At 39.5% G+C, this 26,081-nt stretch overlaps 1 protein-coding gene across 5 annotated transcripts in view; it reads left to right on the top strand.

Moving 5' to 3' along the window:
* Window positions 1-657: 657 nt before the first annotated feature.
* epha3 (eph receptor A3) overlaps window positions 658-26,081 on the top strand; it is a 95,891-nt gene continuing 70,467 nt past the window's right edge. For all 5 annotated transcript variants that reach the window (XM_080903017.1, XM_080903016.1, XM_080903014.1 and 2 more), the window contains exons 1-3: window positions 658-831; window positions 8,366-8,430; window positions 17,478-18,138. In XM_080903017.1, the coding sequence (XP_080759143.1) occupies window positions 738-831; window positions 8,366-8,430; window positions 17,478-18,138 (820 nt within the window). In that variant the 5' untranslated portion in view covers window positions 658-737. The remainder of the gene's footprint in view (window positions 832-8,365; window positions 8,431-17,477; window positions 18,139-26,081) is intronic.

The raw sequence follows: 26,081 nt of genomic DNA, 5'->3' as shown, positions 1-26,081 counted from the left end.
GTGTGACTCACTGTTCTTTTGCACTTTTGCAGTGCTTTACAGTTTTTGCCAAAGCAGGATTGACACCATAACATCATACTGTTGTCTGCCTCAGTTTCCAGTTTAAAAACAAGAGGTCACTAAAAGTCAAAGCTTAAACCAAAACGAACAAATAAATTAAAGTATGGCCTTTAACAACAGACTTTATGTTATTTATATATTTAATAAATAAATAAAGTTTCTCATGGTGCTTATGTGGCTTTGTTTAAACACGGGCTCACACTGCATTTTCATTCATAATAGTAACTGAGCCAAATGTAATCCATTATGATCAGATATTTTGGGAGAGAATAAACACTCTTTAAGTGTAAGGAAAGATTTGGTAAAAGAAAACATAGTGCAGACTGTTGTTTCTAGATAAACCCATTACGTTTATCTCAGCCCCTGCTCTCCATTCGAATTGATTCATGTTACAGATTTCGGTGAAATAGACGATAAAATACGCTGAACTGCTGAATTCGTCATTCTTTTTCTTTCTTTCTTTTTCTTTTTTAAAGACGCCTGTGGTAGAAATTCTAAAATGACCTGTGATGAACTTGAACGCTGTTTTGATGTATGTAAGACTCTGTAGGACCCAGCGGAAAACTCCTCCAACCGGAGGGAGACGGAGCAAGAGAGAGTGAGAAAGCTGAGTGGGGAGAAGACGTTCCCAGATTAGTCAGTGGCTTCATGGAGTTATGTGTCTCTGATCCGCCGCCATGGATTGCAATCCGCGATCACTCCTTTTCGTTTTACTTCTTTTGTTGTCCTGCGTTATCCCCGCGTTTCCCGTCTTCTATCCCCCCAATGAAGGTAAGGGAACTCAGGCTGCGGACATGTGTGTTTGTGTGTATGTGCGCACTTGTGTTTATGTATGAATGGTGCGCTACGGCACGTATCGCGGTCAGAGCTGTGCGCTCGTCGAGGGCTTACTGTCTAAATTATAGTCTCAAAAATCAAAGGACTATCCAGAGCGAATCACGGTGACACCGGACATCACCGATAAAACTGGATCAGATCGCCAGCAGATAGTAATAATCAGAGAGTAAACTTGAATCCAAATCCGAACAAGCCAGACAAGGTAGCGCGATTTCCGATAATTTGGCTAAGATGACTTAATAGTTTTCAAATAGAGATGAATAAACTAAGTGATGTCGAGACAGCTCCCAAAGACGCGTGATTGTGGGACGAATGGACGTAAAGAAACTCCGATATTTGTGTTTATATGAGATGTGCGTGTCTGTCTGTTTTACCCAAGAATCCATTTGGGGTAGACGCCCCAGTTACTGGGTAACTGTGAGCTTAACTCAGTTTTAAGGCAATAAATAGAATATGAGAATATTCGCATAGTGCGTAAAAACGTGGAGGCTTTTTTAATGGGTTCGACTCGAATAAAGATTAAGTCTATCTTTGTGATCATGTAAATCTGCAGTTTCACGACTTTTTTAAAAGTTGCATTTAAAGCCGATTTCATGATAAATGAGCGACAAAGACGTTGCACTTTATCTCTCTTTAGGTCTTGGTCGCTTTCTAGGCGAATATAAGCTTGTGGCAGTATTTTGAAGCCGGGGCAGAAAAAGGCTACGGTAGACACGTCCACTAGCAGCACAGTCATTTATTCAAACATATGAAACTAAACTACAAACAATAAAGAAAGGGGAAAAAAAACCTTTACACAACAGAGGGAGATTTGGTTTGAACTTTGTAAATTATTGGTTTACATCCTGACATCTTTAAAACTTTAACATGTTCGGGTCAAAGTGTGTGTATGTGTGTGTGTTAAGCAGGGGCAGTAAATGCAAATGCACTCTGAGGATGAGCTCCAACCCTTAGCACTCCACAAGAGACAGAAAAAAAAATGTAATTGAGTTTATTTTTAATGTCCAGTTCTCTGTGGTTTATGTCACATCAAGTAAGGGATAATGTTTAAAGTTATTCTGGGTAAAAGTCCGAAAGAAAAAATGAAAAATGAGTCTGTAAATGTGAATAGAACCTATTAACACGATAGCCATCTAAATGGTGCTTTATGTGAATTATCAGCACAAAGGTCTCAGTTTAGGATACCCAACAGTTTAAACCTTAATGGCGAGAAAGTAATGGAATCCGTCCGTATACTGTAGATGTTTCAGTTTACACCACAGTAATTGAATGTTCAGAGACAAACCCACCCCGTGTAAACTTCCAGATCAAGGCTGATGTTGTTGGAGAAGTTTGGAAAGTTTTGGACGTTAGTTTGTAGGTCACGCCAAAGGATCTGTTTTATAATCCAACGATTATCAAACTAAAAGTTTCACTTGTCGCGCACTTAATAAATGAATTAATTCATCAGGCCAGTCACATTTCAGTGGATTTTCTTCTGACCCTATAAGTTTTGTGATTTCTTTTAAGCCATCAAGCCTAAAATCAATGTTTTCTTAACGAAAAATGTTTGTGGAATGTAAACCATTCATTTGATGCAAAAAAAAAAAAAAAAAAAAAGACTGTCCCCTTTTTTATGCACAGCATTTGGTGTCTGGGAAATATATCTCCTTAGTTGTTAACGCAATGCAAGAGAGCATACGATTTAATTTATGGTGTTTGACACGAAGGCATGGGTCGGGAAAATGTGCAGTTCTGTTGGTGAAGCAAAAAAAAAAAAAAAAATAGAAAAGAGTCAAAGCCACCCAGGCCTAATGCAAATCCACATATAAGCATTTGATTGAAAAATAAGACTGGTGAAGTTTTAGTTTGGCTCACGATGGTAAAAAAATAAGCAAATACACATTGACCCTAAAAAAAAATACACACAATTCCACTGGTAGGAGTGTGTTAGTATTTTATTGTGCGTTTGGAGGAAAGGGAGAAAGTGAGACGATACAGAACGCGGAGTGAGTGGGGCGGGGGATAATTTAAGAGTTTAGGATAAACGTGTAATTTATACGAGTGAATATCAGAGAGAAAAGAAACGATGAGAAGACACACACACACACACACACACACACACACACACACACACACACACACACACACACACACACACACACACACACACACACACACAGATAAACTAACTAAACAGTTTGCATGTTAGCTGGAACAGGGAAAGTGTCAATACAATGAAGAAATCAGGCAATTACGTTCGCCCTCCAGAGTCATAAATCAGCCAGAGAGTGTCAGTATCGAGCTGCCTCGTCTATACAGCACATTGTATAGAAATTCATATAGACTTGTACACCACAAATATGAAGACGACAAAGACGTTTTGAATCACTTAAGCGCTGTTTCTCCGGTTCGGGTTAAAAGTTAAACAGATGGAAACACACGTCTGTTTTGGTCAACTTTGACAGTCCTCACGATGAAAGAGAACTCATATCGATCATTAATTTCTACAAGTAACAAAGTAGAAAAACATAGTAATTTACTACAAACCTTAGAATGAGCTCCACACACATTTTTTTCCGTGACACAAAAGAAAATCAGAGGTATAATCACAGAGTATATATGCACTTAAAGGGCTTTCTTGGATCTTTCTTAATCTTTATTTAGATCATAAACTTTTGCTTTAAAAATAAAGCAGACAATAAACACGCTGGAAAGCTGTACCAATTTTGAAAATACTGATTTTCATAAACATAATGTGACGAATTCGAAGACACTCTTTTTTCATGATCTTTTACGTTGAACTGTAGGTCACTGTTTACACGACCGAAACATAACGTCACTTTTACAGGCTTTATTTTTTATTTCACGCCAATAAGTTGAAGGTGATAAAATCTACCCTGGCGCAGAGATTATAAAACAGTCCACTTGACCATGGGGGGCTGTTTGTACGTTTAAAACTCGATGGCCATAAAAACATCTTCTGTGACTTCGCTGACGTCTTACTGTAGTTTATATAAGCTATCAGTAAATTAGGAAATGAATCAAGTGCGTTATAACAAGTAAAGGAAAAAAAAGCATCAGTATAGAAAAGAAACCTCAAGTTTAAAAGGATGACGACAAACTTATGATGTTTTCCTCGCGTCTGTACTTCGTTGAATTTTCCGTCTCCGCACCGCACCTCAGCAAGCATTTTTATTTAATTTTACTGTGTGGTTTTCATTAGGTCTTAATGATCCCGTAAAACTTTAGGGAAAGTTTAAGAAAATACAGAGAAACGCCTCAGTAATAGATTTCAGCGGAGAGGATTCATTTTCACTTTGAGAAGCCTTTTAGGAGACTTTGTGCTGACATTAGCTATCCGATATCGTTTAAATTCCACATAATTAGAAGAAAAAAATATCTAAAGTTTCGAAAGTCATTCGTTTCTATGATGTGGTGCAGCATGTCCTTCTAGGTGGTGTAATGCTGGCTCGCTGCGGGACGTCCGGAGGCCTCTGGTATTTTTAGTCGGCGTTAGGGAGGCTTGGCCCGGAGAGCCCGGCTCAGCAGTCCCGCTGGGGCTGATGTGCGTCTCAGAGCGATGGTACTTTTCAGAGGGGATGGAAATGTGCGCAGACGCAAAATACCCCTCACTCCCGTCCCCATGTATTCTAAATGCCTATATTTATATGTGTATGCTGACCGAAGGGTGTCATCCTCATTTTAACGTTTCATCTTCAGAGTTAGGCGAAAAAAATCCGTATTTAGGGAGACTACATGTGTAGATATACAGTACGTGGTCATGGTGTGCAGGAGTGCTCTATGCCTTTATGTCTGTGTAAATTATATGAGAAAGAAAGAAAGAAAGAAAGAAAGAAAGAAAGAAAGAAAGAAAGAAAGAAAGAAAGAAAGAAAGAAAGAAAGAAAGAGAAATGGGAGCAGAGGGGCTGGGCAAGCAGCAGCAACATCAGACAGAGCGACTCTGCTCTTGAATAATTCATAATGGGAGGTGAACACTTCACCCTTTAACACAGACACAAGTCGCTTGCTTTGCCTGCACTGCGGCCTGCCAACCTTCAGATGCATGGAACCAGGCTGCAAAGCATCATCCACTCTTTCAAATAGCAGATATTGATAGATAAGGACATGTGTTCTATGCTATTCTATTATGGAGGAAGCTGATTCTTTGGTCATGCCCCTCTCCTTAGTCTCTGACTGACTGACTCTTCTTTCTCCCCTCTAACATCAGCTGTGAAATATGTGGCTGCAGTGGAGAACTATTTCATGAGATTTTGTATTGTACAGTTATTATTTTCATCTGAGCCGTTACTCATGGTAACACTGGCATCAGAAAAAGTACCCTTTCTTGCTTTGTTTGCTACAGTGTTCAACACATAATATGCCAAGCGATATAGGTCACCAGCAAGTGAAAAAAGGATGTCTTCCATTCCTCGGGGCTAGGGTTATGAGTGTGGGCGTTTGATGGTGACCTTAGTTTGCTTTATATATTGATTCACCTGTTTCTACCTCTGTGATGTTTTGCTCCCTCCCAGACAGGCTGGCTGAGTTTGCTATTAATACTCGTAGTTCCCGTTTAGAGGCACTCCCTGTTGGGGCAGGGGCTATATGCTTGGCTGACGCTAGCTTGCTAACTGACTGTGTGTGTGTGTGTGTGTGTGTGTGTGAGAGAGAGAGAGAGAGAGAGAGAGAGAGATTGAGCGAGAGAGTAAAAAGACTGTCAGCAAATGTTGATGTGTGCACTTGTGTTTGCTTGAATGCGCATGTGTGAGAAAAACTGCACGTTTTGGTCAGGTTCTACAAAAAATGAATGCATACAGTAGATGTGCGTGTCCATGTCCAACTACATCATGTGCTTGCAAACGCTTTCCTTTGGAGGATTTCATGTGTTGGCATCATTTGACTACCTCTCAGTATATAGCGTTTTTTGTGTTTCAGAGTATCTCAGTTCTTCTTGCTTCTTAGTTGAGGATGCGTCCTTTGTGTTTGTTGTGCTTTGCATGTATTTGTGAACGTACATGCATTTGTGCGCATGTGTGGGTACTGATTTCTTCAGCCAAGTGCAGCTGGAGGGGGCTTTTTACTCCTGCGATATGAGAGCTGTCTAATTTTCTGCTCTCAAATTCCCTCACTCGGCTCAATTTGAGTGTTGGGCTCGGCTCGTTGAGAAATGTAAATTGGAAGCAATGGCCCTGGATGCTGAGCTGCTATTATCTGACATGAACAGATAGCTTCATTAAACTCTAATATGAATGTGTCCACTGCCACTCAACTGGCTCAGCGGTTTAGCATGACTGCAGCTCAGGTGAACATCTATTGTGTTTTGAGTCCAGAATAATAAATCTAGGTGTTTGTGTCTGCCTTTCTATGCTTCATTTTAAGGTCCTTTTATGCCACATTGGCTGATGTTTACCTGATAAGTCTGAAACAAAGAATCACTTCCTTCTCCAACTTTTTCTGTAGTACAAAACAACAACCCATTCACAGAGAAGTGAGATCGCTTCTTCTTGCAAATTTAGATCCCGGTGCTTGACAGGGGTAGATTGTGTTTGACTTAAAAGGCTTCCCTGTGAGCCAGCGGTCCATCATGACTTGATAAACACTTGATATGTGGACATTCTTGCTTACTGAAGCCTTGCACAGGAGAATGAAGGAAGAATGCATTCTTCATATTCTCACAGTGAATAGAGTTACAGCTGCAGGGCCTCTACTGCACTGCTGCTTCACTTTGCTGTATGTGTCCACTTGCGTTGCTAAGTGTTTGCTACTTGTTTGAGTGTTCAGAGCTGTCGACTGCTTTGCTCTCAACGGGATAAGTAAAAAGAGGCTGAGTCAGTGTTGCTGGAACTGATGAAGTGTATTGCTATTTTTTTCTTTATAATAAATGGTTGTCTGTCCTTTACTTTTTTACCAAATTCACATAATCCTAAGCTACATTTTCTATTGCACAGTAACATATTAAAAGTATAATGTGTCCCAATTTAGCCCACTGTAGGTTTATGTGCTTTTTTTCTCCACCATACCATTGCTTGTCAGAAACATTATATTTAAGCATCCTATTTTTCCTCAGTACTGTTTGAAAAACAGGACTAAAAGGGATTAACTGTAAATAATTTACGTCATGAACACCACCAAAATCTTTTTGTGTATTTTATTCTAACTACATAAATTGTTGTTTGAGGTGAGAGCACTAAGCTTTATTAGTCTGAGCTTTGTGTCGCTAGACAGAATCTATTGCCAAATTGCTCGTGACAGTTTGGTTGCTGAAGTGGGGCATCCTTTGAGCATAAAGCTGCCTTCACATTCCTCACTCCATGTGTCATGACCCATGCTGACAGTTGTATTCAATGACAATTATTCACTCCACAGCCAAGTGTATACACTAAGAATAGAAAATGCTTCAGCTCCTTTTAAGATACTCTGTGTCAGAGTCAATTTGGCCATCACATCTACTATTCACAAGTGTACTTCTAATTATGTTCTGTGGAGGTAGGCAATAAAAGCGCTTTCACAAGTAATTTGTGACTTCAAAACTTCTGCACAACAGACATAGTTATTCGTTCGGTCCCTTAAATTCCATAATTTGAATCCTGTTTTGCTAAGCCAGAGCCTGCACTTGCATGATTTAACCACTGAAGCTCCTTGTCTTATTTGTCCTCAGTCATATTTCCTCTATTAGACATGGATCCCCTTCTGCTGCTTGATGTGTGTTTGAAAAGAACGAATTTCTGGCAGGAGACACACTTAAAACTGTTTTTTTCCATTCATTCTGGATTGGATTTATATTTTGATTTCAGTGTGGCCAATTGAATTTCGGACCACCTCTGAAACCGGTGATTGCATTTGAATTTAGATCCAATAGAGTTTTGCTTCACCTGGTTACACTCTATTTTCCATGGATATGTGTGTGGGTCGGTAGAATGGGGGTCAGATGGGTCAAAAGAAAAGTCTTTAAAAAAAGAAAGAAAAAAAAGGAAAAAAGACATCTGGTGGTTTTTGAAAAACTGACTGTACTTTAGTTCAGTACCTTTTCAGGATATTTTCATTGTTTGCCCAGTGAAGTTTTGATTTGATGCCTTACAAAGCAAGGATACAAAGCCTACTTTATTCACTTACCTTCAGAACAAGGATGTGTTGGAGAAGTGAGGACAATTTGACCAGTCTTAACTTTCTTCTCTCTTCCAAGAGCCCCTTAAGTGTTAACACTTAGTTTTAGAGTTAAATCGGTTTAGGGACGGGTAGGCTAAGGGTCTAGGGAATGGGTTATATCAATGAATCTCCTCACAAAGACATCAGTACAAGTGCTTGTGGTTGTGTGTATGTGCATATGTCTGTGTGTGCGTGGGGGGCAGCTGAGTAAATAGAGTCATGATCAGTGCTTGAGGTTGGTGAATCCTCCTGTGGGATTAGATAAAGGCTAATTGGGGCTAACAAGGGCTAGACACTCATATGTTTTCTTTGTTTTTCCTCTCTCTCTTCCTCACCACAGTCAACCTGTTAGACTCAAAAGCAAGCCAAGGGGAGTTAGGATGGATTTCCTACCCATTACATGGGGTGAGTATCTTCCATCTCTATATTTACCCACATCATGCCTGAATATGTTTGCATTTAGGAGACAGATCCAATAACATGAATTGAATGTCAGCTTCAACCGTGAAATCAGCTTTTTCAGATTTTTGTCGTTCTCACTATGCCGTGTTGAAACAATCATCCAATGACGATTAACCCACTTTTTTAGGCATTTTGTTCATTTTTTTATCTAGCAGGGTAAAGTATTCAGAGCTTACCATACAATCATACTGCCTGTATATGTGTTTGTGTTTTTGAATACATGTATGTATAAATAAAGATTAAACATGAAAAAGCATACATTTTGGACTTTTGGTCCAAAAACATCTGCAAAAGAATTCCAGATTTACTTCCAGCCTCCCATTAACAACTCAGATAGCGTTTAACAGGAAATTCCATCAAAAGCTGACTTGTTGCACAATGTGATATTGCCATGTTAGTATTGTTCCTACAGTATCTTAAATAATGGTGTTAAATGGCCATCACTGACTAGACACACTGTTCTCATGTCATACTTTTAATACCTTTGTTCCAGAAATCATGGGTTTATATAATCATCATCAAATGGGTTTATATTAACCCAAATCATATTTTTGTTTTCTTAACATCAAGTAGTTTTGGTGATTAAACCAAACAAATTACATCTCAGTTATGCAGGCCTAAACACTGGTCAATGACCCCATGATAACTAGCGGTCACTTGGAAAAAATGTTCATTCCCTGACTGACTGGCGAATGGTTGTGAGATGTAGCTTTGTGTTGTTTTGTGAAATTGGTCATGAACAGTGATGCACTGAAAAGGTTCTTGTGATTGCTTTGATCGCTACCACATTGGCGCGGATGCCAGTAATTTCTTTGGAAGATGATGAGTTGTCTGCAAAAAATGCACCAATTGCTTACGGAGAGGTTATGGAATTGTGAACAGTGCAATCGGAAATGGAGATGGTGTTCTCTGTTTCCAGTTTGTGTTGCACTTTTTTATGTCTCACTATCACTCCGTGGTTACTTAGTGAGTGTTTGTGGACAAGTTTCAAGTTTCGTTGCAAACGATGGGCAGTTGTGTCATACTGCTAGTCACTAAAGCAATCGCAAGGAAGTTTTTAGAGCACCCTTTTTGCGACCGATTTCAATCAGTCAGCAACTGCTTGCCATCCGGTTGGGGAATATATATTTATCCCTAGTGACCTGCAGGTTGACAAAGGGGTCATGTATCAACCTCTAGGCCTGTGTTGCTGAAGCCTACACAAGTATTGTGTAAAATTAACTAGTTGGAGAAATAAACATCTAAACATCTAAAAATATTAACTCAACTTTGACTTTCATAAACACATGTGTTTTAATCTATTCATTTACCACAATGTCAACTCTATGTATTTTCTTCTATTGATAATACTTCTGCCCCACAGGGCTAATGGTGCTAGTGTTTTATGGCCTTATTCTCAGAGTAGCACAGCTAGGACATCACAGCAATCTGATAGGTCAGTTCAATCAGTCGCCATGGACCAACATTAATTTATAGTAGTATAAACAACACCCACCCACATGGCAATATCAAGTAAACCTTTGATTTGCTAATCCATAATATGCAACACTTCATTTTGTCTGTCTTTCATTATATTACAGAAACTACTGTAACCTTTTATCAAGCATTTTTCCAAGTTTGTTTTATCCATTAATGCAATTGAAATTAACAGGAGCACAAGGAGGAATCACATTAATATTGTTTTTAGTATTAGCATTATTTCATTGGATGTAAAAAAAAAAGGTCATATATCAGTCTCTGCTTCTAAAATCCTCCAATGGGCTCTCGTTCAGTGTTTATTTCTCCAACTAGTTAGACTTCTGTGCCTCTGAGCAAGCCCACTGTCTCTCTCTCACACACAAACACACACACACACTCATTCACACACGCACACACACACTTCCTTCTTTCTCCTTTATTAAGTGTTAGAATTACTCCTTGGCAGTGGCTTAAGGTAATCCAGTCATTTGTTCCATTGAGCTGCCAAACCTTGTTTCTCTCGGCCATATACAGAGCTGGCACCAACAGAGCACTCGGTTTTTTCATGAGGTTCAACCACAATGAAAAAATTACCCAAAGGAAAAACTTCAGGTCCTTAAAATGTATTTAGTCAAAAGACAATTGCAACCTACACAACAACTGCATGACCAGCTGACAGGCCAGATTGATGTTGTGTTGATAGACATTATTCACATGTAAGCAGCTAGGGAAATACTCATTGATACGGCTATTTGATCCAGCGCTGGACACCAGACTTTTTTGACAGAGGTTAGGCAATTTGTGCAACCATGTCTGTTTTACTTCAAGTTTTTTGCTTTGACCAAGTTCAGATGAAGAGCGTGTGGTTATATAATTCATAAAAATGCTGCAGGAATGTGAGTCAATGTCATTGTTAAATGAGAATAACTCCAGAGAGATAGAGAAGGGAATGGGGGGAGGATCAAAAAGAAGGAGACTGATAGAGGCAAAAGGGATGAAGAGAGAGGGGTGGGGAGAGGGAGACAGAAGCAGGGAGAGGAAAGGACAGGAAGGAATGAGGGAGAGAGAGTCACACACACAGAGATATTGCTGATGATCAAGTCCTCAAGGTGAATCATCTGTAATTACTCACGTCATCCACTGACTGCGCTCCGATAAGCAGAGTGCCCTGAGAGACTCCTGCTCACAAATGATTTCTCATAATGTGGCAGTGGCACTGAGCCCTCACTCCCTCCCTTTCTCACGCACACATACATACACAGACAAACACTCATTCACATTGATGGAGAGGCCGTGGCTATTGGCCTACCGAGACACAACGTGCTCCGGTCAGAACAAATTAAGAGCTTAGCCTCCCCAGGATGTTCACTCCAGAGCCACCGACTGGACTGATGAGTGCATGAGTGTGTGTGCGTGTGTGTCTGTGTGCGTGTGATCCAGATATACAGTTATCTGTCTTGGAAGCTGGCTGATTGCTTAGCAGTGTCCAGGGGGCTTAGCCCATCACTAAAGAGTGTTAAAGATTACATTCTTGCATGCTTTGAAAGCATTCTTCAGCAACAAACCAACACCCTAGACACTGGCTGTGCATACAAAATAGAATTAATGGATAATTACAAACTAAAGTCCATTCTTCATAAGAAGGGAGAATACAATGTCCTTTCTGGTTGTACTTGGAACTTAGATTCATTGTTTTTCAAATAAATAAAGTCGCTGCAGCATTTAGACCCAAAGTGTTTACCACAAGTTATAGCTTAACTCTAGTTTGATTTTCTGATTAAATACCAAGTTTATGTCAGTTATTTGCTACATGCTAATCAGCAAAAATAAAAAAGTTTAAAACTATTTATACAGTAAAAACATTGCCTTGTAATTGTTTTTACATGGGTTCAACAGTCTACATTACTGTGTCAGACTTTAGTAAAAGCGCAGTAACATTTGTATTGTTGATGATAAAGAAGCTTGACATCTGTAGAATAAAAAGCCAGTGCTCACAGTATGTGAACTTTGCTTATAGTGTCTGGACTCGCACAAAAATTGAACCAAAACACATTCACACCTCACATTCCAATTCTCAGGTCTGGAATGAGAGGGTGAGGTGACAGGCAAATAATAGCAGGGCTGATTATGCTTTGGGATCAGGCCCACCAGTCAGCCTACTCTTTCTCTTTCTCTATCTGTCTTCTTTCATTTTGACAACTGCTGTTTCAGCTTCTTTAATCATCCAAGTGCTTAAAAGCCCCCGCGAACTGCGTCTACTTCATGTGCAAAATCAGCCTGACCAGATAAACTGCTTTAAAGGGAGAAAGAGAGCAAACCTATCCTTAAACAAGGATTAGTTTGGTAATGCAAGAGACCAGAGGTAAGGAGGAAGGGGGAGGGTAAAATGATTTATTGTTACTTTCGTGTTCCTGAGATAAGTTGGCACAAATCCTGAGGAGTTTATTTTATTACATCCTATTAAAAGTTGTATGCATTATACAACTGTACTGATAAGCACAGTCAGATTTTGTACTAAACCTCCCTAAACTATGAAAATCTTACACCTCGGTGTTACAAAGAAGCATTAGTAACGAGTAAACATATATTTTACCAGTGCAGTGAAGATCATGGCATTTTTGAGGCAAGCGTGTCTTAAAAAATGAAAAAAGTAAAGAAAAAGAACATTAAGAACTTTGACAATTACAGTACTCACATTTTTCTTTCTTGAGTACTGTTTAAATATAAATGAACAGCATTTGTGATTCCAGCATCCCCAAACAATTGCCATCAGCTAGTCTGTCCTTGAACAAAACACAAACAATGATTCGTCAGGCAAAGCTCAGGGTCGCACATAAACAAGAGATGGGATGAATACAAGGAGGGATCACATAAACATTCAGGTTTTCCTTTGGCCGGACAGAGTGATGAAATATCCTCTATTTGATATGTTGCAGTTGTTGAGCCTGTAACCCCAAAGACCTCTGTGCTCTAAGCTTCTCGACCAGCATTTGTTGCAGACACTCCGGCTTTTAGGATCACCATCTCCAGCTGTAGAGATTTAACAGAACGTTTTAATTATAATTGTTTTCTTTTTCCGTTCAGTAATCTGATATCCCAAAATCACAAATAGCCAATTTTGGCAAATGAGTAAATAAAGAGCTTATTTTAAAAGTAAAAACCAAAATGTGAACCATTATGGTTTTGATTTTAACAGCAAGTAATTGTTTTTCTCCCGCAAATTAAGTTGAAATAATTATCAAAATCTTTAAATAAAAAAATATATTTTACATAACTTGATTAAACTGAATTATGCACTATGTTATAAATTATCTAAACTATAACATAATGAAACATTTGTTATGTTAAGCTCTTGTTGAGCAAGTTAGACTTGTGATAAGAGCATGATTGAGCTTGTTTTCTTACACTTAACAAGACTTGCTTTTAATGTATTGCTGCCCTTTACAAGTCCATATACTGGCCCATTAACTACCATTGACCTGAGTGTCTTTGAAGTGGATAAACTGGTGTGCTGACTCTGTGACTCAGAGATGTGCCTGTTGCTCTAGGTATGTCCAGAGCAGATCAAGTTACCACACTTCATTTTACTGTCCCTTTAGCTACTTTACCTACAGCACAGATCAGAGAAACCAGGGGCAAGATTACACTGAACTTTGTCCCAGCTGTGACCATCAGGGGTCAGGGTCAAAGGTCACGTGGACTGCTGTAGGGTCCTAGTGTTGTTATATATCAATTAGAGGGCAGGGGGATGGGAGTTACACCCTCAACCCCTTGAAGAGAAACAAGGGAATAGCTGCTGACTAGATCTTTTTTTCATCCTGACTGACATTCAGTGTTTCTTGTGTAGGTGGAAGAGCTTTCATGTATTGCAATGAGTGAGTAATAGCAATATTAGTGGAAATGTTGGGTCTAGAAACTCATGGGTACTGTGGTACACCTCCACTGACCCACACATAATGTAACAATCAACTAAATACGGATAATGATGTTAACATATTCTCTATTTCTTCTTATTTCTTTTTTACTTCTGGTCTAAAGGACAGAGAGTTGCAACTTAGAAATAAAGTGAAGTGATTCAAGGTTAGACAAGTTAACTCCCATGATGTAATATTTAGGGACAGTGATGGGGAGACATTTATATCCCTCTCATTTACTTTGGCAGAAAGTTGCTGAAGCTGAGTCATATTCTCATATAGCGTACTTAATGCACACATGCGCAGGCACATACAGACATATACTGGATTTGATTTGAAAACCTTTCTGTGTTTGTGTTTGGCAAGCTTCTCCATAAGACAGCTTACAGACTGCCATCAGTCATAGTTGCTTTAGATTAAGACCAGTTTGGAGCATACTGGACGAGTATAAAAAGGAATGACACAAAGCTAGTAGCTCACACTGAGATCTGCACTACTGAGAATAAACAGGATTCACACAAAGGCTGTCTCACTCCAAACTCATTACACAAAGAACTGATGGTTGAACAGGGCAGTCTGTTACCTCATTGTAAAGTACAGTAGGTAGTACCCCTACCTGAAGGGGTACTCTATGAGCCTAACTTGAAGAAGAAGTACACTGTCTCACTGGACTTGTCACCTGTTAAAAAAAAAAAAGGAAAATGGAGGAGAAGGCTGTTTGCAGAATGGTAGAAGTTCATAAACTGCTATATTTCATTCCTGTTAAGTTCAATTTAATTTATAATAATGCCAAACCACAACAACAGTCACCCCAAGGGACTTTATATTGTAGGGTAAAGACCCTCCTTTAATAGAAAGGAAACCCCAACAATTAGACGACCCCCTATGAGCAAGAAGTTGACGACAATGGGAAGGCAAAACTCCCTTTTAACAGAAACCTCTGGCAGAACCAGACTCAGGGAGGCACTGCCATCTGCTGTGACCTGTTAGCGGCAATGGGAGGGAGGACAAAAGACCCACTGAGAAAGAAATCCAGAGATTAATAGTAACCAATCTGGTATATTAAGTGGTGATAAAGACATTGTGAGTGAAAATAGGTGAGTAAAGAACAAACACTAGGCCTATTGCAGCGTAACATAGAACATTCAGGGTCACCTGATACAGCCTTTGTCCACAGTATCATCCTTTGTTAATCCTAAAAAATGTATAAAAAGTGAATAAACAGCAACTGAAAAAATGTTGATGTTTTACATGACAAAACCGTAGTTTTTCATCCAATTTTTGTAAAATAACTGTTCTTCCACTGTAATATTGAATGATATATGCTGTATTATGGGATTGATATGCTACAATTTACTCATATGCAGTATGGTTCTATCCTCAGCTTTAATCTTTTTTGTTGCCGTTCTTAGCACCTTCACTGGCACAAGTCACCCAATTTCATGTATTTTTAGACAGAACGCAAACATCTGTCACTTCTCTTTTAAGCAGGTCACCACAAAAAAAAGTTAAATTACTGGTTGAACTCTCCTGGCAGAAACACATTGCTTTAACCATGACAAAAAGCACACATCTATATAAAGGACAAGCATAATAGGATATATTATTATTCTCATGTTCACGGAAGTCTATTATCTTGTAAAATTTAATGTCAGCAAAATCATTAATCAAAGTGGGAGTCCTTGCCTTCACTTTTTGTTATGTCAAAGTCTTTCAACATAGCTTTTTGCATGTCATCACATCATTTTTATGCTTCTGTTTAAAGTCGTGCTCTTACACCTTTGAGTAAAGCAAGGTGAAATGTTAAGTTTAGCTTTACCTCTCTATATTTAGTCCCACTCACTCCTGCAGACATTTCCCTGTTATTGTTAGACCTCCAAAGAGCTAGGACTACTGGCTGATGAATGACGTGATACCAAAGAGGGTGATGGGGGAGACTAAACACCAAAGAAGTATTGGCCCTCAGTTTTCATTTCACTTTATCTCTTGCTTTCTTCTTTTTCCTTTTTTTTTTTTAGCGCTTTCCTTTATTTCCTCTTGTTTTCTCTCCCCTGTCCTCCTCATTCTCTCGCTCTCTCAGGGGTGTTTCATTAACTTTGCCGTGAGATGAAAAGTGAGTGGCTATCCCTCAGCCTGAGAGCCTCTTGAACATCAGACATTCATACATATGCTTTACACCCGCACACCCCCACACACAGGCAGACAAAAACATGTAACAGAGAACCAACTCCTTCTTAGCTCGTCATTAATTTCTGAGTTCAGCTGAAGGCACCTGCTGTGTTTGCCTGCTATGAGACTTTAAACACTTCACATGAGCTTTATGTGAGTGCGTGTGTGGGTTTATGTTACCATTAATGCTTGTGGGTGAAAGGAGCAATAATTTAGGTTCCAGTTACCACGAAATTCTTTCTCTGTATATCTCTCCGTCTCTGAAGAAAGTGCTGCTCATTTAGACACACATGCATTCTGGATTTCACCATGAGAAAATATACACAAAAGCATCCATTTACGCATTTACGCCCATTTGTTCTAATGACTGCCATTTCAGCCACTATGAGCCCGCTATTTCAGGTGTTTGTCCATTCATCATCACTCCGATTCAGCGTTGATTTGCCGGGACAGCAAAGCCAAAGCACATGATCAATGAGTCTACCCGCTGTGTTGAATTCAAAAGGAATGACCCCACTTTCTTTTTCTCCTCTCCTCTCTCTTTGCTTTCTCCCAGTGGAGGGAAAATGTAAGATAGACACAAACGTTCCTGGTATACACTCTCATCTGTCTATACGTCGTAGCTCCTTTTGTTTCATAGTGGATTCAGCACGTTTCCTTTAGTAGAAGTAGTAGTGTGATGCAAATAACCAAGACTGCAGCTTGAAAGTCCTCACTTTTAGAGAAAAACATTTTAGTATAAGGGTGGAAAAAAGAAACACTATGAGATTTTGTTAATATTTAAAATTAATTAAGCTGCCTCACACAAATTTAAAAAAAATTGAAGATCACGTTTTCTAGCTTTTTTTCTTGGCGATATTTTCAGAGCCTTCTAATGTAGAAAATTTGGCTAAGCCAGCAAGTTTGCTTTTAATTAATTTCAACAATTTACAAGAGATCTGGTAGTGTGATTTTTCACCCTTAAGTGTTTATTAGATGCTTAGTATTCAGCAAGAATGTTTCTGGATCTAAATAATTCATCCCTAAATGCTTACAGGGTGGAGATAACTTTATTTTTTCTCTGCTATCTTCCCCTCCTTTCCTCTTATTCCTCCTTCTTTGACTGCAAATTCTCACTTTCCTCATTTGTTCTATCTTTAACTCACCCCATTCCCTTTACTCCCTTTGCTTCTCTTTTGACCCCAAACTTCCCAATCCCCTTGCTTTCCTTTTTTAAATCTAATATATTTTCACTTGATCCTTTTCATTACTCATAAAAAAATCTGTCTTTCCTGTATCTATGCTTCTTCTACTTTTCCTTCTGTTGCATCCATTCCTTGTTATCTATCGCTCTCAATCTTTAAATCTACCTTCTCCCCTTTTTTCTGTATTTGGTCTCTCTTGTCTATTATTCTTCCTTGTCTTCCTCTGTTTCTCCCTTCGACCTTTCCTTGTCTCTATTTTTTCCAGTGGGAGGAGATCAGTGGGGTGGATGAGCACTACACTCCCATCAGGACCTTTCAGGTCTGCAATGTGATGGACTACAGCCAGAACAACTGGCTTCGGACCAACTGGATCCCTCGCCAATCTGCTCAGAAGATCTATGTAGAGCTGAAGTTCACTCTGAGGGACTGCAACTCAATCCCGTTGGTACTGGGCACCTGCAAGGAGACATTCAACCTCCTCTACCTAGAGGCAGATGATGACCAGGGCAGCCACTTCCAAGAGCATCAGTTCTCCAAGATTGATACCATTGCTGCTGATGAGAGTTTTACTCAAACTGACCTTGGAGATCGCATTCTCAAGCTCAATACTGAGGTACGCGAGGTGGGTCCCATGACCAAGAAGGGTTTCTACCTCGCATTCCAGGACGTGGGCGCCTGTGTAGCTTTAGTGTCAGTAAGGGTTTACTTCAAGAAGTGCCCACACACTGTGAGGAATCTTGCCTCTTTCCCTGATACTGTGCCCATGGACTCCCAGTCACTGGTGGAAGTCAAAGGCTCATGCGTCAATCACTCCAAAGAGGAAGAGCCTCCTCGAATGTACTGTAGCACAGAAGGGGAGTGGCTTGTGCCTATTGGGAAGTGTCTGTGTAACCCAGGATATGAGGAGAGAAGCAGCACCTGCCAAAGTAAGAAACATATTTTTTTTGCAACTATTTCTCAACAGTGCTCTCACACATGCCTTGCCATGCATTGATTCTGCATGTATAAATGCACGTGTCACTTCTCTTCTACACATTTCCCTTATTTGAACCTTTGGCCTAAACAAGCAGATTTTTTTAAAGCTGTAAAAGTAAACAGTGTGATATCAGGACTCTCACGCTTCATATCTGTCAGTCCAGAAGGTTTAATGTCAAATACACTCTCTGTGTGCATGTGTGTATATGTTTGTGTGTGTATGCATTGTTTATGTGAGCTCTTCAAACTAACCCCAAATTCCCAAGGTGCTAGGTGATTGGTCGGTAGTTATACGTGCATATTCCCATACATGTGAGTAGAGTGTTGTCCAGGTCCAGGGTGCAGCATATAGAGGTTCAATAGTAATTTTCTCTGTGACACATCATTAGCTATGGGAAGATTTTAAGCAGAGCAGAAAGATGGGACTGATAACACAGAAGAAAGGAGTGGGCTGGAGTGGATGGTGAATGATGGGATAGCTGCGGTGATTGTTGTGGGTGTTGGTGAAGGTAGCAATGAGTAGTCATTTGATGTGCTTTCAAAAGTATGCAAATCTGCATGCCTAAAATTGCCTTTCATGTCCTGACCAACAGGACTGGTCTTCCGTACTATCGTCACACATGTTATGCAGGGGACTATTTTTTGTTGCTGCTGGATGGTTTTTAAAGTGAGCTTGTCAGAATGATTGCAGTGATACTTTGGCTGCTAGAGTTAAAGAGTTGTGCTTGGCCAGTGGGGTGACACCTTGCTCTGCAACACATCTCTACATGAGAGTTTAAAGTATAGTAGAAAACATGTAAAATGCCTCTGATTGTTGTTGTTCCTCCTCACATCATTTTGCCTTAACAACTTTGTCAAAAGAAGTAAAGTTATCCATTTTGAGATTAAAAAAAAAAAGGGATTAGCATAAAAAAATGAAAATTACAAAGTCTTCAATATCCATGGTGTAATGCATCATAAACTTCCCAAACATGTATATTTGGATCTGGGTTTTAAATCTTGTAGACATGTACACAGATAGGACATCATTACACCACTTTACACAAAATTAAATTTCCTCTGTTTTGCTTCTGTGGCTGCTATAACAGCTTTCATCAATTACAGTTACAGTACTTCATCAGTGTTTCCATGCATAAAAAAAAAGAAGAAGTAGAAAGTGGTCCCTGGTGTGAACAATACAATGCAGATGTGTTCAGTTCATATAAATGTAAATGCCACTATAGATATGATTACATTATATTACATTTATACATTTTTGTTTGATTATACAAAATATAAAATAGTGGCAAACAAGACCAAAGTTAGCTGAAGGCTTCCATGATGCTCTATATCTGCTCCTCTTTACTTATTTTCTGTGAGATCTTCTCTGCTTAAGAAGCCAGACACAGCATCCATCTGAAAGCAGCCACCCCTGCACTGCGGCTGTCCCAGAATGACTTTAAAATTAAAACGGTGTTGAAGTTTCTGAAAAGGAAATCCATCTTTAGCATTCTAGGTTATTATAGTGGGTCCCAAATGGTCCCTTGTTCATCAGTTCTCTCTTTTCCAGAGCCATGCCCAGTGTTAATTAAAGATCAAAGATGGTCTCCCAGGTCAAGCTCCTGCTGTCAGGGCCAGGGGGAAGTGTTTTTTTTTTTTTTTCTGTTGCTGTGAACTCCAGGCCAACCTGTCTAACTGTACAGATAGGAGGGAAAACTTTTTCCACACTTGTCAGTATATTTTTCTGAATTTACTCATTAAAAGCCAAAGGTATCTACTGCTGAACCCCTTTGTCCCCGGTGATTAACATCTTCAGAGTAATTAGAAATTCTCCCAAGTGTCACCTGTGATTTTCATTTTTGGATTGCATTTATTTTGGTTTTGTTTTTCCAAATTACACAGAAAAAGTGTAATTTTTCATTTATATCTTTCTTATTTTTCTGCTTTTTGTCCCTATATTTGAAAGAGTACGACATGTCATTTCAAGAATGGGACATTGTACAGACAAATGGCTCACCCCTGTCCCCCCCTGCTCCCCCCCCCCCCCCCTCCTCTTACTTCCTGCCTCTGTGAATTGTGTGAATGTTTAGATGTATTTGACAATCTCTTATTAGTTTCAGAGTGGTCTAATGGACTCTAATAAGGTCTTATGTTACCATGGAGTGGGACAGCTGCACCAACAGGCCCCCACAATCCCTGCATGCAGCCGTTGGGGGCCCCATCATGCAGCTTGCTCTCCAGGCCTTCTGTGTTAACAGATAGATGGCTGAATGGGGTTAGGTCATCCCAAACTGATAGCAAAAAGAAAAAAAAGACATATTTACAGTGCTACGAACAACAAGCCACAACATTTTCTGGGAAAAAGAAAATGGAGAAGTGGAGAATAAATAGCACTGTATATTGTAGAGAGATACTTCAGTGATATTAATTATAGACAAAGAAAACTCTTCTGTTGGTAAACTCTTCCGAGGCACCCCGGTGTCCTGAGAAATTTCTGTTGGTATTTGACAAAAATAAACAAATATGTTATTAAGATGCTTAAAAACACAGACAAACATTGAACTGATGAAACATTTATTTTTTCTGGCAGGAATAACAAGGTGGATTTAAAGACAAAAATGCTTGGACTAAGTATTGTTGACAGTGAAGATTAAGCACCTTTACTGAATATTTTATGCTTTGTTTTCTTTGATAAGATGCCTTGTTGCAGCACCTCCTCTCCTCCTTCTCTACTTTGTGAGTCTGTCTGTCTGTTTTTGATCGAGTGAAGGGGGAAGAGAAAGAGTTCGCAAGCAGTTGCTTTTGTTTACACAGACTCCAAAGTGTGTTTAAGGGCTTTAATAAAGTCGACTCTAGCATTAAACCATCATTATCTTTCTGGACTGTGTATGTGTGTATGTGCGTGTTTGTGTCCATAGTCAGCAATGTTTGTCAAAGCAAGGATGTTGTTTCAGTGGCGCCTTCAAAGGACCATGTGAATTCTGTCTGGCTTAGGCAAAGGGACACGGCAGTTATACAAGCATGTGCATGCTCTTTTGTGCATCTGAGTCAGACTGTGTGTCAATATAAACTTTACAATATTCCGCTATGTCTATATATATATATATATATATATATATATATATATATATATATATATATATATATATATATATATATATATATATATATATATATATATATATATATAGATATATATATATATATATATGTGTGTGTGTGTGTGTGTGTGTGGTTTGAATCCATGTCAGAGCCGCGACTTTTATCCAATTTTTGTTGCGATGAAACTCTGTGAAAAGATAAGATGAAGATTATAATACAGTACAATGCGAATGGACGTGTCGCTGATCGCCTGGATTACTGTATGTTTTGTGAGCAGCCTTCAGCCTTTCCACACAGAGAATGTGAGGCCAGATTTAATCTCGCTAAGGCACTCTTTCATCTGTCAGAACAGACTGGAGCAGGTGAACCAACTCCTATCTACCATCAGTGTGAAATTCCTGCAACCCTAATTTGATCCTAAAACAGCAAACGCATGCCAGTTTGTGTACGCGTGTGCGACTGTGTGTTTGCGCATGCACGTTGCAAATGCAAGCAGCTGTTCGCTCATACGTTGACGAGAGACCTAAGTTTACATTCTTGCTGGATTTATCAAGACACACAATCCTGAAACCTTCCAGTAACGTAAAGCTTATTACAATTACACAGACAAAGTATCACACATAAGCCTCAGTTGTTACTCGCCAGCATTGCTTACCGTATGCTTTCACGATAAGAGGAGGAAGGCGAGCTGTTTTAAAAGTGGTTTTAACTTCTCTTTTTAAAATCATTTGCCACTGGCGACTGGACCAACACCAAATAAAAGTTCATTTTCCCTTTCTGTTTCCTTCCTCTCCATTCATCCCAGCGCCCGATCGACTTGGCTGCCGGATCAAAGCCCATCGTCCATCTCATGTCAAATGTTTTATTTCACTCTCCACTCTTTCACTTAAGTGATTTAGCTGCTGCCCTCGTGCACTGAACTGCATGGCTTTCAAGCAGACATTCTGGACTCACATTATACATCTTTCACTGACACTGTCACGCAAACCTGCAACAGCTTGGTCAAAGAAATACTCAAGCTTAGCCTGAAGATATTCAACACCAACTTTAGCATCTTATAAGACGATTATGTATAGAAAGACAAGAAAATAACTTCTTCCCTGAAACACTTATTTGTTGTTTATTCCCAATCTACTGACTCGCTATCATGCAATTTGGATGGCCCATATATTATCACCATAACAGGAAAATATATGGCCAATCCAATTTGCATGAAGCTGGTTGTAAGAGCTAAATGCCAGCATGGATTCACTGTTGTTCTTTTTGTGACAAATGTCCATCTATTTTTGTTTTGGACTCTCCCTGCCCCCTAGTGATCAGCAATCCTTTAATGCAACTACATGTTTCATATAAAAACCCTGGATTTATAAAAAAAAAATATTACATTGTCAATGGCCCATGTATTTTATGCACACACACGTGAGAAAAATACTCTTAATATCCCTGCAGAGCTCCTACAGTTATGCTTAATATTTTTCGTGTGTGTGTGTTTTTTCCATGCTGTTGCTGTAGTGTCTTTGTTGTATACTTTTCTGTCAGACTGTTGAAGTTGAGTGCTGTGAATTCATGGAGCTGCTGGCTCTCCTCTGGTGCTTTGGAAGGACTCTGTTTGTTTGTGTTGGCCATTATATAACTGCCCAGCTCTCACAAAACATGTCACTTGTACCCGCAAATTTACACAAACCCACAAACCAATTGAAATGCACATATACGTAGCACTGCCTTCTAAACTGCATTTATTATTTCTAACCCACGACAAAACTAAAATTTGTCATGCCTTCTTTTCTGCATTCAGGTACATTTTTACACATCTGTCTGTTGTAGCACTTATGTGTCCAGTTCACTGAGTGGTGTGGTGGGACATTATTCAGTTTTCCAGCAGAATCCTCCTGCACTTCATATACCGTCCTTCCCACATTCATGATGAAGAAAGCAGCCTAGCTCAGTATAGCAATAGCCTGTACTATTCGGTATTTGGTTCTTTAATGAAGGGCACCTTTGCTCTTTGTGGTTGAGAATGGAGGTCTTTTTTAGACTATTGCCACACACACATTTAAAAATCGAATCCAGGCAATCACATCAGTTAAATCTGTCCCATGTGTCACTGTGTGTGTTTGCGTGTGTGTGTTTGGATGGGTGAATTGAGCATTATACAGTACACGGCTCTGTTCTAACACTGGTGTTCCATTGCATCGGTCTCCTCATCTCTTGTCAGTTTAGCTTAGTGGGGATGCTTTTTCTGCTGCAGCGTTTTGGCTGTGTGCTGCCTGGCATGTAGCCGCTTTGGAGCTGAAAAGAAGAAAAGAGGCTAGAGAAAAAAGACAAGGGGTGGATTGAGTGCTTCGGAGAGAAAGGTTCAAGATCATGATGCTAACTCTACATTATATGTAGTTACACAAAATTTACACCCCACCCTGATGTAGATCAAAATTAATTTTACACAGTCTTTGTTAAAAATAGGTTAAAAAAATATCGGGGGGGATTCATATCAATCGCCCTGCCACCCTTATACTAACTCTCATTTCACAGCAGCTAGGAGACTATACTGTATGTGTGAATTATGTGTGTGTTTGTGTGTTCAAGCAGGTAAAAAGGACAAGAAGTGTCACAAAAACAGACATAATTACAGATTTTATTGAGCTGTAGTGTAAGTGGATGAAAAACCTCAGCAATGATCTTGAATATGCTTATTTACTATAGGGCGTATATGAGACAAAGAGAGAGAGACCACATTCATCCACTGATTCATTTGCAGCCTGAAATATAGCATCAAAGTCTCAGTTCATCTTTAAATCACTGTGTACTTCCTTATCTCTTTGTGTAGTCTTATAGTATATATATATATATATATATATTTTTTTTTTTTTGGCCTGTCCCGTTTGGCTCTTTTGCCATCAGAATTGTTGTCTAAAGGCAAAGAAAGATGCCCAACGGATTTACTTTACCAAACTGACCATCCCAGCCTTGCCATAATGGTCCATTTGATTCACCTTTTATTGTTTATTTTATTTTCACTTACTGAATACGGGACAGACTTGACTGGGGGAAAGAAGGGGAGAAAGAAAGAGGGAAAGAGAAACAGCTGAGAAGAGGGACGGGGGAGAAGGGCAAAAAACAAAAACCAACAGAACGGGCAGAGAAAAAAAAAATGCATATATCAATCACCTGGATCACCTGCTGAGAAAGAAAAAAGAAAGCAAGCAGAAGAGAACAAGAGTAATAGAATAAACAACATCACAATGATATATGGGAATATGACAGTAAATACTAAATGTTAAACATTATTGTGCAGCACATAAGATCAACAGAACACAGTGTGCTTTGAGGTAGGAGCCAAAAAGGGTGTAGTTTGTGGGTGTGATCACCCGTGTGTACACCTGTGAGCATGGACGCGCTTGTTTTTTGTTTTTTTAAAAGGTTCCTTCATGTAATAATCTGCTAGAGGGTGTGGGGGGGAGTCTTATAGTATATTGATGCATCGTTTGTGTGTGTAGGTGTGTGTGTGTGCATATGTGGCTGGCATTCAGGAAGCGGTAGCCAAGGAAGCAGGAAAGGTTTGCTCATTCTTGGTATTATTGCCTGTTTACTTTTCTCTTTATGAGCCTTCCAGTGCAGGCTGGGGGTAGCGGGTAAGCCTGTCAACCCAGAGCACTGGTGCTGTTGGGGCTTCAAAGCTTTTGGTAACCACAGGCTCAGGAATTCAAGTTAACACACAGTCACAGACAAATATACACAAATGCACACACAAAACCGTGCCTGTAGCAGAAACAAGAGGGATAGATAGATGGGGTGTTTATTTGTTGGAGAGGCCCCTGCCAGTTGACCGAACCTCTTCACAGCGACCAGTCTTTGTGTATGTGTGTGATGCATGTGGGTGTTTGTGCCTGATCTGTTCACAGAGATAGAGTGTACAGGCAGTATGTGTGTCCAGACAGAAAACAAATACACAAAAAAAAAGAACAGCATATGTATAGATGGACATGCATAGCTTTGATTTTGGTGTTACGGCCATATCCACAGATGCAGCCCATGGGTGTAGCTTAATACTGATGGATGATAACTGTGGATTTAGCAATACATTTTAATCTCAGGGCATCTAGTACTCCCATTTTGCCAAAAGCAGCTCTATCACAGACATATGCGCAAAGTGTCTGTTTGGCTTCAGTGCCGTGATACATCAGCCAAAGTTGATCACTTTGTGAAAGTTTGGAAGTTTTGTGTTTGTACTTTGCTTTGTTTGACAATAAATTTCATCTTCATTTGCTTTCAGTGCTTGTACAAGTATGTGGTTAAGTTTAGGAAAATAAGCTTTGGTGAAAAAAAAAAGTTTTAGGCTACTTAAGCATAGACAAAACATTTAAATAAGAAGCCGAGGGGGCCTAAACAACAGTTATATGTTGATTCATAATTAGGATCTTCCTTACCATTACCAAAAAAAACCCCCATCATAATATTGTCACCAAATCCGCAACTGCAACAGGTTTAGCATCAGTATTTGACCACTCCAAGAATGCATGTGAGCATATGTGTCATTGTTTCAGTGGAAAGTCAAGGACTGAAGGATGGACACCAGAGTAAATGTTTAGTATACATGTAATGTAACACAGGAGGGAAACGGTGCAGTACAATACGGCAGTCACTCCATCATTTCTGATAGATGAGAAGCAAGTAGTTGGAAAGAGCTGGAGGAGGAGATGGGGAGGTGAAGGCAAGGAAGAAAGAAAGCAGCTGTCATTGGGATGTAGACCCCCACTGTTAACTGGTGCTGAATGTCGGTTTTATGATTTATGATGTCACCGGCATTAATTTGACA

Source organism: Rhamphochromis sp. 'chilingali' (assembly GCF_963969265.1).
Source record: "Rhamphochromis sp. 'chilingali' genome assembly, chromosome: 14".
Taxonomy (NCBI): Eukaryota; Metazoa; Chordata; class Actinopteri; order Cichliformes; family Cichlidae; genus Rhamphochromis; species Rhamphochromis sp. 'chilingali'.
This window is presented reverse-complemented; position numbering and strand designations above follow the sequence as displayed.